The 14,949-nt window shown below is 24.9% G+C and overlaps 1 protein-coding gene across 2 annotated transcripts in view; it reads left to right on the top strand.

Annotated features, from left to right (window-relative positions):
- Window positions 1-14,949, top strand: part of LOC117180003 (formin-binding protein 1-like) — a 137,371-nt gene that overhangs the window by 83,839 nt on the left and 38,583 nt on the right. For both annotated transcript variants that reach the window (XM_033372274.1, XM_033372273.1), the window contains 2 exons: window positions 7,481-7,531; window positions 10,913-11,219. In XM_033372274.1, the coding sequence (XP_033228165.1) occupies window positions 7,481-7,531; window positions 10,913-11,219 (358 nt within the window). The remainder of the gene's footprint in view (window positions 1-7,480; window positions 7,532-10,912; window positions 11,220-14,949) is intronic.

Genomic DNA, 14,949 nt, shown 5'->3' with positions numbered 1-14,949 from the left:
TGATGCTGATTTTGAATTTGATGTCAAAAGTTGAAAATTCAAAATGATGGATCGAATGTTATAAAGGTAATTAATTATTTTATCAATTGATAATATAATGAAAAATTTGAAATCGTTTAGGAAAAATAATTAACGTAACGACTCTTGTCATTGACCCCTGTATACTTATTCTCAAGGCACAGCTGTCGCGTTTTCTAATTTCTTGTCTGCCAACACTTTCCACATCTATAACATACTGCATAACTGACCAACTAATTCTGCACAAGAATATGTGACACTTAAACTTATTCTTATATATAATCTTAGGCAGTCAGCCAAATTATTATCGCTTTTATATATATACAGTGAATAATTTTTTTAAATTGTATTCCCTTTTTGTTTTTTTTTTCGACTGATTGCCTTCTCGACTAAATTAGAGGTCATCCACAAATTACATAAGGTGTTTTTATAAAACTTTCTAACTCGCCCCACTCCCCCCATATAATGTAAAACCCATGGAGTTTGCTCCCCCTTTCTACGCCCAAAAATCTTACTAAGATTGTATAAAAATTAGGTATCGAACATATATCAATTCTGTTAATTAAATAAACATAGAATTTTAATGAAATTAAATTTTAAAATCGCCATAACTCTGAGAATTTTCTTTTTATCGAAAAAAGTCATAAGGATAAATTGTTGGTTTTTTTTTAATACTATAAATATCCTTACATAGAATTTTCAAATTTTGAAAAAAGCGTTCTAAGAATTTTTAAAAATGCGCTCACTTTTTGAATTTTTATCAAAAATGGCTGGTTCACGAACTCGTCCTTTCTTTTAGGACCTAAAAAAAGTGTGACAAAGATGAATTTGATTCGTTAATTTTTTCGAGAGTTATCGTGTTTACGGACGGACAGACAGACAGACGCCATCGTGAAAACCTGATTTTCGGATTCAGGGGGTCTCGAAACGTGGAGATCCGTTGAAAAAGTGTGATGTCAAATTTCCGACAGTTCTAATACTTTCTCAATCATAAATGATGAGAATGTAAAAATAAAAAGTGTCAATAACAAGTATTCATTCATAGAAATGTAGAATTTCATCTTTTTTTTTTTTGGTTATCCAAGAGTCGAACTTTTGAAAACGATAAAAGAACCAAAATCTAGAGAACGACACAGGGGGTATGGTTTAATATTCCTGTTCATTAAATATTTGAAAGTACATTTTTTAAACAAACCTAAAATTAAACCAGCCCAATTGTGCAAGAAAATTGCAGAAGAAGGCACAAATCTTTACAAATCGCACAAATCTTTAAGGAAACCGTTTTTAAAAACAAATAATCAAGAAAATCAATTTGTTTCCATATTTTTTATACTCCAACATCTTTCGTGACCTTTTAGGCCTCTACAGAGACATTCGAGGGGAAATTGTACTAAGAAACTAATAGGCCATATTTGTATGTTGCTAATATTAATTAAAAAACAAAATTTAATTCAAACTTAATTGTTAAGGAATTATTTAAAAAAATTTATTTTTAACATTTGCGTGAAGACAATTGTAACTTTAAAAATTTTTAAGAAAGAAATGATAGCGAGGTGGTTTGAATGTCTCTTTCTTTTTTCTCCCTCTTTTTTTAATTGTCTATATCTGGCAAAAAATTTAACTATTCGGTTAAACATAAATATTTTTGGGCTTTGAAATATCAACTGTTTTGTAAAAAAAAATCATCTTTTTGGCTTAAAAATTCAATTGTCAGATTAAAAATGAATTTGTTTAGTTCGATATTCATCATTATAGTTGAAAATTCATTTATTGTTTAGAAATTTAATTCATCATTGTGGTCGAAAATTTAACTATTTGGTTGAGATTCTTATTTTTATTTTGAAGGTCCAATTTGTCTATTAGTAGAACGTTATTGTTTTTTTTTATTCAAAATTCCTCTTTTTGGTTGACGATTCAACAATTTTCTTTAAAATTGATCTTTGCTGGTTGAATTCCACTGGTTGAAAATTCGTTGTTTTTTATTTTTGAACATTATTTTTTTAATTAAAAACTGAAAATTTAACTAATCTTTTTACAAGTTGAAAATGGCTCCTTTTGGTCAAAAATTCAACTATCTGATTAAAAATCAGGGTGTCTAGTGGCCTTCAAAACCTTGAAAACCTGGAACTCTCCTTGATTTTTTTGAAACCTTGAAAACCTGGAAATCTCCTTGATTTTTTCACGCAAACCTTGAATTTTAATTATTTTTTTTTCTTTTTTCTTTTAAAACAGTAATTTTATAGAAATGCGAAGAGTAATTCGAATTTTTGAGCCTATTATGAAAGAAACATCTCGTTTAGAAAAAATCTTTCTTCGGACAATTTTTTTATTCGTCGAGAGATAATTGATCTTTTGTTTATTACAGAATAAATAAAGATATTTCAAGGCATTTTTTGTTGAGTTGTTCAACTTATAAATTATAAAAATCATTAGTTTAAAATTTCGATGTTAATTTAGCTTCAGAATCAGAAAAAGGCGTACAGTACACCCGATTTAAAAAATTTGAAACGATTTCAAGAGGTTTTAAAATATTTTAGAAGATTTCAAAGATTTCAAATAATTCAATGACTTAACGAATACAAAAGATTTCTCAAATATTTTAAAGAAGTCTTAAGAATTTCAAAACATTTAAAAGATTTTTAATGATTTCAAAGGTTTCAACAAATTTGTAAAGTTTTAAAACGATTTTAATAATTTCAAACGAACAGAAAAGGTTTTACGAACAAAGATTAAAGAAACATTTCAAAGATTTTATGAAGATTTAAAAAAATTTCACAAAGTATTTGTAGATTTCAAAGCTTTCAAGGACTTAAAAGATTTCAACAAGGGAGTACACCAGATTTCAAAGATTTCAAAACATTTCAAATATTTTAAACGATATCAAAATTTTCTATAAGATTTCAAAAGTTTTCAAATATTCCAGTGATTTCAAACGAATACAAAAGATTTAGAAAAGATTTCACAATTTCTTTACGGAATTCATAAGGATTTAAAAAAAATTTTAAAAGATTTCAAGAATTTCAAAACGTTTCAAAGGTTTTAAGCGATTTCAAAAGGTTTGAACACATTTGAGAAGATTCCAAAAGACTTCAATGATTTTAAACAAACACAAAAGATTTCGCAAATAAAGATTAAAGAAAAAGTCCACAAAGATTTCAAAGATTTCGAAAATTTTTAAGATTTTACAAAAGCTTTGAAAAATGCCAAAAGATTTCTCAAATTTGTTTATTTACGATTCGGCTTTCTTTAGAAATTTTTGGCCAATACAAAATGACATGGCTCATTTTTTACATGTATGACAAACGTTTATTTCATTATTTGTTGTAACAAAAAAAGACCTGGAAAATTTTGATTTCTTGACCTGGAAAACCTGGAAAAGACCTTGAATTTTGTTCCTAAGAATCGCTAGACACCCTGAAAATTAATTTTTTGTTGTTTACATTTTAACTGTTTTGTCGAAAAATCTTTATTTAGTGCTCTTTATTAAAATATCAGCATTCTGATCGAAAAGTCAACTATTTAGTTAAAAAATGTATTTTTTTTGGTTAGAGATCTATCATTTTATTTGAAAATTCATTTATCTGCTTAAAAATCAAAGTATTTTGTTACAATTTCGTTTTTTATTATTGAAAGTTATAATTTTGAACAAAACATGTTACCCATTCCATTTTTGTAAAAAATTGAACTACAATATTTTGGATTTTCAGCGACTATTTTTTTTAATCGAAAATTTAACTATTATATTTTTGTTTGAATTTTTTTAAATTGAAAATTCAAGTATCTTGTTAAAAGTTTTACTTTTTCATAGAAAATGCATCGTATCAGGTTCAGAATTTAATTATTTACTTAAAAATTCATTTTTCATTAGACTGATAATTTTGGTAAAAAATTTATTTCTATAGTCGAAACTTTAACTACTTTTTTGCTATTTCTTTTTTTTTCAACTACATTTATAAATATTTAATTTATGCTGTAAACTTGATCTTGCAGTTGAAAATTCATTAATTTTCTTGGAAATCTACTTTTTTGTCGAAAATTTGCTTTTTGGATTTAATATTCAACAGCTTTGTCAGAAATTAATTTTTCTGTTAAAAATTCATATTTTCCCGTTGATAAATAACTCTTTTTGTAAATTTGTTTTTTCTTTTTATTTAAAAATAAATCTGTTTTGTTTGAGAATTCAACTTTTTGGTGGAAAATATACCTTTTTTGTTTAAAATTCGTCTTTTTTTTAATTAAAATTTTTTTGTCTGCAAAATTTAACTATTCATTTTTGGTTGAAAATTGAACTTTTTAAAATGAAGACTCAACTATTTGGTCAAGAATTGATGTATTTTGTTGAAAATTCGTCTTTCTTGGTAGAAAATTAAGCTTCTTCATTGAAAATTCATCTCTTTCGTTGAAATTAAAAAAAAAAAATAATTCTAATTTTAAATGTATCTTTTTAAATAGAAATTTGATGTGTTTTGTTGAAAATTCATGTCATTCGTTGAAATTTTATTTTTCTTGCTCAAAATTTGTTTTAAAAATGTTCAATTTATCTTTTTTGGTTGAAACCTTATTTATTTTGTTAAAAATTCGCATTTCTTGGTAAAAAATTAATCTTCTTGTTTTAAAATTTATTATATTGCTTGAAAAATCAGCTGTTTGGTTAAAAATGTATCTATTTTGTTGAGACGGCAATAATTTTACTTGAACAGATTGAATTTATGCTGGAACTTTCTCGAAGTTGTAATATATTTGGACTTACTATTTTTTTGTTTTGTTTTTCTGACGTAAGATCTTCCAATTCCCTCCCAAGCCACCTTTCATCTCTCGTAATCGTCGCTTTCATACATTTTTAAATTCTTAATTTGAAAAAAAATTGTATTCCCTTTTTCTTTATTTTTCGACAGACCAGACCAGACCGCCTTCTTGAGTATGTTAGTTAGGTCTGGCTTACCAAATAAGCACGCCTGCGCGCCTACGTGCCGGTTTGTTAAAGCATCGTACGATGGTGTCATATTTTTTCCAAATGACGTAGATTCTGATATTTCTAGGGAACGAGACTCCTTCGTGATTTATAGAAAAACATTTTATATTTAAAACGGTCTCAGATTTATTCGCGCTTGAATTGCCCCATGGAAACTTCAATCTTGGCAAGAAATTGTACGTCTTTGGTTGGAACTTGTATTATTTTCAAGGAGAATTCCATTTTCTGCAAATAGATTTAAAATTCGGTCAAAGTTTATTGTTATTAAATTCAAAAGCCACCTTATTTTGACATGTTCAACATTTATAGCGTTCAAATTAAAAAAAAAAATAAAAATACAAATTTCAAGTTCGGCACCTTCAAATTATCAAGGCTTTCCAAAGCTGAAGGAACTTAAATTAAATAATTTATGAATTCATAACAGTATTTTAACTTTAAAATTAGAAATTCCAATTTAAAACGGTCACACATTTATTCGCGCCTAAATTGCCCCAAACCACGGAAAACTTAAAAATCTGGAGAAGAAATTGTACGTCATTGACTTGAGCTTACATTATTTTGAAAAGAAATTCCATTTTAGACAAATAAATAGAAGAAGTGTTAAATTTTATTGTTTTTTATGTCGAATAAAATTTTAATTTCGGTTAACATTTTTAAATATTTTAAATGTTCAAATTTAAAAAAAAAAATCGAAATTTCAAGTTCAATAGCCTCGAAGTATCAAGGCTTTCCAAAGCTGAAGAAACTTGAATTAAATAATTTATGAATTCATAACAGTATTTAAGTTTACAAACTGCATATATAAATTTAAATTAAATGTAAATTTTCGCAACTAGAAATGAAATCTTATCTAAAACCGAAACTTAGTAGATTTTTCTATCTCTATCTTTTTCTCTCACAAGTCTAAGAAGAAACCAGGTGTCCTGGATTCGTATTACGTAAATACGATCACTCTACTTTCATCGCTAATTTGTTATGTATACCTTTTCACGAGCGCAAAGATAAAACTTCCTGACACCAACGCAAAAACCTTTATAATTTTGCTTCAACTTTCTGAAACTTAAAATTTTTTCTTACATTTATTGACGAAAAACTTGCAGACTTTTATTTAATTTTAAGACTTTTTAAATTGAGAAGTCTACACCCATTCCACGATATTTGATTGAAAATTGAACTTTTTTTTTTTTAATTATTATTTTTAGAAGAAAAATTCAACTATATTCTTCAATATTCGAATATTCGTTAAAAATTTAATTATTCTATTGAAAATTTAACTGTTTGGTTAAAAAGTTATTTTTTAATGGAAAATACATACGATTTGTTAAACATTCGTCTTCTCGAATAGACATTTTTTCTTTTTTGATTGAAAGTTTATTTTTTTTAACGAAAAGTGTACTACTATATTTTTGGTTCAGAAGTCATCTTTTTTGGTCGAAAATGTAATTATTTCATTCAAAATTCACCTAATTCGTTAAAAAGTAATTTTTTATCGAAAATTCGACTCTTTTGTCAATGGCTTGTCTTTTTTTTTTTTTTAATAAAATCTGTTCTTTTGGATGAAAAATTTACCTTTTGGTAAAAAAACTCACATCTTTGTTTGGAAATTGATTCTTTTTTGTTGAAAGATAATTCTTTTTAATTGAAAAGTCTTTCATTATATTTTTGGTTTGAAATTCATCTGCTCCAGTTACAAATTTGATTAACTGGTTGAAAATTTTTTTTTTCCGAAAATTCATCTATTTTGTTTATAAGTGATTAAATAACTTTTTTTTAGATGTCTGTCTCAAAAGTAACCTTTTTTTTCAACTGTTTTTTTTAATGTTCCTAATTTCAGTTCAAAATTGACCTTCTTAGTTGAAAATTTGCCTATTTTGTTCAAAACCTGTCTGTTTCTTGTTATATATTTTTTTTTACTCAAAATTTAACTATTTCATTTTTTATTCAAAGTTGATGTTTTTTTATTAAAAATTCATCTATTTTTTGTAAAATGCCTGTATTTTGTTTGTAATTGTTTTTTGTTTGTTGGTAGAAAATTCAATTATTTGGTTAAAAAATCAATTATTTTGTTGAGAATTGAATTATTTCGTTGAAAAATCAAGTATTTTCTTAAAAGCTCAACTATTTAATTAAAAATTGAACTATTTTTGGTTGAAGTTAAATTTTTTGTTTCTTTGAATATTCATCTTTATAAGTCGAAAATTCAACTATTTGTTTAAAAACTGAATTTTTTTATAAAAGTTTAATGTTACTTACATAAAGTTTATTTCACAAAATTTATTATCCTATTTCTGTGAAATTTCTTATTTTTGAGAACTAGCATTTTAGGCTCTGAAGTCTGTTTTTAAAAATAATTTTTTAAGACTTTCGAAGTAGAGGATATATATATATTTGTAAATTTTTTAAAATAAATTTGGAAATTTCCAGTGTATATGGGAAATTTTCCACAAATTTGTGTTTCATGAAGCTAACAAAAAATCTCTTCATTTCCAGGCGGCTCGTGAAGACTTATCAGCCCAAAAAGAAAGAGGAAGAAGATTATCAGTGAGTATTTCCTACTTTTATTCCAGATTGAAATAAAAAAATAGTTAATATAGTCTCATTTCTAGAACCTTTTAAAGTAGAAGACTCAGAAAAAAAACATTCTTTAATTCAAAGAAAATTTTGTCCTTTCGAGGAAATTTCTTTTGATTCAAAGAAATTATTCTTCGTTTCAATACAAATTTTTGTATCATTAAAAATGATTTTCTAAATGTTGGTTAAATGAACAAAAATATGTTTTAAAGAAGCGGTTTCTTTTTAATTTAAAATCCGTTATTGTTCGTTTCCCTTTATTTTTTATTTTTAATATTATTTTTCTCGTTTTGAAAAATCTCACGCTATGATATAATAAAAAAAATAAGAGTTATTTATGATAATGGTGTGATAGAAAACAGACTTGTCTGTTATGGAGTGCGTAGGATGCGCGCTATACGTAGTTTCAGAAACGCACTTGAATATATGTAATGTATGAACCGATTAATCATTTTCGTTGATCTTGATCAGTATTTGAGACTGCAGTCGAGTTTCGAAACCAGTCACGTATCCAATCTCTGCACCGCTCGAGATTAATTTATTTTTGTAGTTCAGTAAGAAAAAAGATTCTTTGATTCAAAGAAAATTCCTTTGATTGAAAGAAAATTCCTTTGAATCAAAGAAAAATTTTCATTATCTTCAGAAATTGCTGGAAAGTCAGTGCAAAGTCAGGGAATTTGAAAAAAATGCACTTTAAATAACTAAAAAAATAATTTAAAAAACTAAATAATAATCAATTTGAAACTTTTAAATGTTGATGTCAAATTGTTTTATTCTGTTTATAAAAGATTCTATGATAAAAATTTCACAAAACTGAGTTTCTAGTCTTTAAATATTAATGCTCAGGGAAAATGAAAAATTAGTCAGGGAAACATTAGGGAATTTTGAAAAATAATTTTTTCTCGGCCACCCTTATATAATATTGTCCGTAATTTATTTAAATTGCATGCCTGCTTCTGTTCTTTTGCAGTTACTTACTTCTGATGATTATATTTTTAGCTATAAATGTTATCTTTTGGTTTTGTTAAAACACCTTTGTTGGGGACAATGTGTCTTTTTTTGAATTGAAAATACATCTATTTTGGCAGAATATGAACTTTTTGTTAAAAATTCATAAATCGGTGTTGGTTGAAATTGCAATTCAAATCTTTTTGGTTGAAAATTCATCTTTTTTGTTTAAAAATTCTTCTGTTTTAGTTGAAAATCAATATTTTTTAGATGAAAAGGTAAACTTTTTGTTTAAAATAAATTTTCTTTAGTTGTAAATTCATCTCTTTAGTGGAAATTTATCCATTTTGTGGAAACTTCGTTTTTTTCGGATAAAAAATTTTTTAAATGTGGAAATGTTACGTTTTGGCTAAAAGTGAACTTTTTTTATTAAAATGTAATATTTTCGACATGGCAATGTACCTGTTTTGTTAAAAGAAATAATTTAATTCGGAAAACAGCAGTTTAGTTAACAAAAATTTTTTTTTGCTAGAAAATTCTTTCTTCTTTGAATGTTCAACTTTTTTTTTTTAATTCATTCAAGTGATTGAAGATTTAGCTCTGTTGTTGAAAACTTGTTTTTTTCATAGTCTGTTTAACCCAAATTTCAACTATTTGATTGAAAATAAATTATTTTGCTTTATTTTTTATTTTTTTTTTCGGTTAACAATTAAACTGTTTTACAGAAAAGTCTTCTTTTTTCTTCCTTGGCTGAAAAATCTTTATTTGTTGAAAATTCGTCTTTTTCGTTGGAAAATTAATTATTTCAGTTGAAAATTCATCTCTTTGGTTAACAATTTGACTATATTGTTGAAAATTCGTTCTTTTTTTTTAAATAATTTGTTTGCTACAAATAGAACTTTTCCATTTATAGTTTAAAATTAATCTTTTTCAATGGAAAATTTAATTTTTTTAGAAAATTCATGTACTTTGTTGAAACTTTGCCTTTTTTGATAAAAAAATTAATCTTTTTCATTAAAAATTCATTTTTTCGTTCGAAAATTCAAATATTTGGTGCAAAGTTAATATAATTTGTATTAAAATCAATTATATTTTGCTATAAAGTAATTTTCTGTTGAGAATTCAAATAATTGGTTGAAAACTTTTCTTCTTGGGTTGCACATTCAACTATTTTGATACTAAATTTATTTTTTGGTGACAAATTCAACTATATTGCTAAATATTCGTTTTCTTTTTGGATGAAAATTAATTTTTTTTTAACTATAAATTTAATTATTCCATTTTTAGTTAAAAATTCAATTACTTGATTAAAAGTAGAACTCTTATGTTAAAAATTCAGTATTATTTTTTAAGATACTTAATTATAGTTTAAAAGTTTTTTGCTTGTAAATTAAGTATTTTATTTAATACGATTTTTGTTGGTTAATAATTAATTTTTTTAACTGAAAATGGAACTAGTTTTTTGGGTGGAAATGATATCTTTCTTTGTTGAACATTCACGTATTTTCTTGAAAATTTATCTACCTTTTAGGAAATTAAGCTTTTTTAACTATTTTGGTAGGAAATCGATTTCTTAACTGCATTGTTGAAAATTCAATTTTTTTTGGTTGAAATTTATTTTTTTTACTGAAAATTTAATTATTCCATATTTAGTTGAAACTTAAACCACGTACTTTGTTGAAAATTGAACTATTATATTTTTGATGAAAATTTTTCTTTTTTAGTAGAAAGTTCATGTATTTAGTTGGAATTTTTTTATTGTGGTTAAAAATTCGGATTTTTGCTTTAAAATTCATCTTTTTCGTTAAAAGCTTAACTATTTTGTTTAATATTTAACTATTTAGTTGAAAATTCGTGTATTTTGTTCAAAAATCGTCCTCTTTGTCCGAAAATTAATCTTTATGGTTAGAATTTTAAATTCGGAAATTTTACAGGGAACAAAGTTTAACTTTAATTTTTTCTATGAAAAATTAATCTACTTTGTAAAAAATTAAAAATTCGTGTTGAAAGTCATTTTTGGACGAAGATCTTTCGCCTTATCTTGAAATTCATCTTTTTTATTAAAAATTTAACTATTTTGTTAAAAAATAGCTGTTTTTTTTGTTGAATTTTTTTTTAACTGAAAATTCAACTGTTCCAATTCAAGGTTCATAATTTTATTTTAGAATTAATTTCGGTTGAAAATTTAATTATTCCATCTTTGTTGGGAAATTAATTCCCCCTCGCCGGCATCTGGCGGATTTTTATTTTTCCTTCCGGCATATTTTCCCGGATTTTAATTTTCTCTTCTAGCCTATTTTGTGGGATATTAATTTTCTGCTCTCATATTTTACAGACAGAATGAGTCATTTTGAGAAATTGTTATTTAAAGTTTTTCTCTTTTTTTTTTGTTTGTTTGTTCAGGTACAGCCCCTGTCGAGCTTTTAGGAAAGAATTGAATGAAGTGAATGACCAGGCCGGACAGAGAGAAGTGATCGCAGAAAATCTGCAGGATACAGTATTACGAGAATTGTATATTCTCGTCAAGGAATTCAAGGAGGATAGGAAAAAGTATCTCCAGGAAGGCGCTAGACTCCGGGCAAGTTTGGCTGCCCAAATCGGGAATTTGGAGCGGGCAAGGAAAGCCTACGAAAAGGCTTTTCGAGAAGCAGAACGTGCCCTGGAAAATTACCAGAGGGCGGATGCTGACTTCAATCTCTCGAGAGCTGAGGTTCATTTTTCAAAATAAATTAACATCTAATTTAATTACAACGATATTTTAAAATCAGAAAGAAAAAAAAATCTATAAGAAGCTTCTACAAAGGAAAAAAAAATCAATTTTTACATTCAAAATATTTAAAACATAACATTTTTTGATACTATTTCGAAAAAAATTGACACTCAAGAGATTTTTCAGAAAGACAGTTAAATTTTCAACCTGTAAATACTAATATTCAAGAAAAAAAGTGTAAGGATTGATATTTAAACCAAAAATGATTTTAATTTTTAATAAAATACTTGAATCACTAACACATATTATTCTGCAACTAAACAGTTGCGTTTTTAGCCATAAAAAATTGATTTTCCAATAAGAAAATGACGAATTGTTACCAAAATTTATATATTTTCTACCAAATAGTTCAATTTTATACTGAGAAGATTACATTTTTATCAAAAAGCACGATTTATTAAGAAAATACCTGCATTTCTAAACGAATAATTGAATTTTCTACCAAAAACTATCAGCTTTCAGCCCTAAGTGGAATATTTAAATTTTCAGTTGAAAAAATTAATTTTTAATAAAAAGGCAACGAATTTTTTACAAGTCTGTTGAATTTTCAAGTCAAAGAGAGGAATTCTCTACAAAACAGTTCAATTTTTAACCTAGAAATAATTATTTTCCACCAAAATTGTAATATTTAATTTTAAAACAAAAATGATCTTAATTTTAAATTTAAAAAATAGTTGAATATAACAAAAAAAGACGAAATTTTAACAAAATACTTGAATCCTCAACTAAAATAGATAGTTTTCTACCAGAAAGATGAACTTTAAACAAATTACATCAATGATGTTACTCCACATTTTATTTGATTCATTTTTAGTTTATATTTTTTGTTGTTTCTTAAAATTTGTAAATAAATTGTTGAAATTTTAAACTACAAAAGAATAATTTTTAACCAGTAATAAAGCAGTTAGATTTTGATTGAGGATAATTAATTTTTAATATAAAAAAAAACGAATTTTCTACAAAATAGTTGAAGTTTATACGAAATCGTATAATTTTATACCAAATTGCGGAATTTTCAATAAAATATGACGATTTTTTTATGAAGCAGAACAATTTTCTACCCGAGAATATAAATTAAAAAAAAAATTTACAATCAAACAGTTAAATGTTCTACAAAATAGTTGCACTTTTAATTTTAAAATTAATGCTTAACAAAAAAAAAGAAGGATTTTCAGCTAAAATTATTAATTTTCAACCAAAAAAATTAACTTTTAAGAAACTAGTTTAACTTTAAACCAAGGAGTTGAATTTTCATTCTAAAAAAATTAATTTTGAACCAACAATGTAATAGATGGTATTTCAACAAAACTTTTTTTTTAATATAAAACAGTTCGATTTAACCAACAATTACGAATGTTTAAGAAAATACTTAAATCCTCAACTAAAGCAGATTAATTTTCAACCGAACAGTTGGATTTTTAACAAGAACAATATTGATTTTCTGCCAAAAAGACGAATTTTCACCAAAGCAGTTGATTTTTTGACAAATAAATAAATAGGAATTTTGATAATATTCAGACAAAGGAAGAAAATTTATAAATAAACATTGAAGTACATTTTTAAAACTTGAAAAATTTTATGACAATATTTTGACACTCAAAATAAGAAGAGTTTTTTGGAACATTTTTGAAAAAAGTCGCTTTCAAAAGATTTAAAACTAAAAAGAAATAATTAAAATTTAATTGTAAGGTTCTTGAAATTAAGTCTGTAATCCCACGGATATTATAATATTACAAAAATATTGGACCGATTAAAATAAAGAGTCTAATTTTATATTGAAGTATTTAAAAGTTCGTAATTTTTATTTATTTTTAGTTAATATCATAAATTAGACATTCTAAAATTTAGGATGTTAACAGAAATCAATTTTCAGGGTGACCACTGGACCGGGATTTTGTCCAATTTGGAATTTGTCCAAGTTCGATTTCAACACTTTTGAAAATAATTCGTTAAATTGATATTTTTTTCAATTATGATATCATTCCGTTTACAATACGTTATTCAAAAATCTATTACTTTAAAAATTCTTCATTTTGGATTTTTATTTTTAAGCGTATATTTTTAATTTAAAGAATTTTAAAGTGCAGTTCTGAAGACTTACACAATTAAAAATTAAAAGCGTTTGAAGTTGACAATTTTTGATTAAAAAAACAGTACTATTTTATCAACTGTAAATATAAATAAATATTTTTTTAATGGATCTGTACTTTAAATATTAAAAACGCAGACAAAAATTTATTTGATGACACGATTCTAAATTCGTTGAAAGTTTAAGAATTTCTAGATTGTTACTGTTTCCATACGAAAGTGTTAGTCATTAAAAAAATGTAAAGGTACGATTGAAACTTTACAAACTATTTTCAAGATAAAAATAACTTAATAATATATTTGTAATTAAAGGCTTTTCTTTAGTTAAGAGTATTGTTTCACTTTGAATGATTCACTGTTTAACCCATTTCATTTGAATTTTTTTAGTTGAGAAAAAGAATAATCATTTAATATTTAGAAAAATTTGACTGGTTATTTAATACGATTAAATTGAAGCTAAACATTCATAACCAAAAAAAAATTGATACTTAATTTTTTGACATAAAAAGCTTTGAATTATTAATTTCGAAAAGCTTTTAAACTTTTAACGTTAACATTTTTATTTTCCTATTAAAAAATGTTTAATTTGTAAGCGAAATTGTTGAATTTTTATGTATAAATAATAATTAAACACTTATTATTTGATGGAAAAATTGCAGTAATTTTAAGAGATATTTAGAAGTTTTGAAAAGATTCAAAATTAATATAAAACTTAATATGATGTCAAGTAATTTAAACGAAGTGTGTGGACATTTTTTTTCAGAATTTCTAAAAATATTTTTAATTGAATAGAATTTTTCCTACCATTTTTAGAAAATCCTGAAATTTTTTTTACATCTTCCTGGGTCTTTTTTAACAATTATGGAAATCTCTTATAATCTTTTTAAGTATTCTGTTAAAATAGTTTTTCAAAATAAAAAATCATTTTCGATTTTCCTAGCAATATTAAAAAAAATATTTTTATTCTCTTGGAGTCTTTCACAATTCTTAAAACGCTTTTTAATTTTTTGTTTGAAATCTGCAAAAATCTACTTTTTTTTCAATCGGCTGTAAGTATTTCCACCGAAATTTCGATACGAATAGCCGAATTTTGTCACTGCACTCACTTTGTTTAAATTGTTTGATATCATTTTAACTTCTAAATTAAATTTGAATCTTTTTAAAAATTCTAAATATCACTTGAAGTTACTCTAATTTTTTTTATAAATAATATGTGTTCAATTGTTGTATATGAATCCAATTTTGAAGGTGAATTTTTTTAATTTTTAAAATTTCTAGCCTAAAATAATATAATTTTGAACAATTTTAAAGTTCATTGATTGATTCTTTAATTTAGAGTATTGAAAATGTTAACGTGGATTTACATTTTTTGAACTTAATCTATATTTTCGAACTCTATAATTTATGAATGTTCAAAATTCTGAATTTTGCAGTTTACCTACATTTTATTAAAAACTGTTCAATTGAAAAGTGTTGGTACCTTCCAGTTTATACGTGTAAGTTATTGAGATTTTGCATACAAAATTTTTGAATTTTAAAACTTTTAAACTTCAATTTCAAAACATTAAAATTCAAGAGTTCA

This window comes from Belonocnema kinseyi, chromosome 9 (assembly GCF_010883055.1).
Source record: "Belonocnema kinseyi isolate 2016_QV_RU_SX_M_011 chromosome 9, B_treatae_v1, whole genome shotgun sequence".
Lineage (NCBI taxonomy): Eukaryota > Metazoa > Arthropoda > Insecta > Hymenoptera > Cynipidae > Belonocnema > Belonocnema kinseyi.
This window is presented reverse-complemented; position numbering and strand designations above follow the sequence as displayed.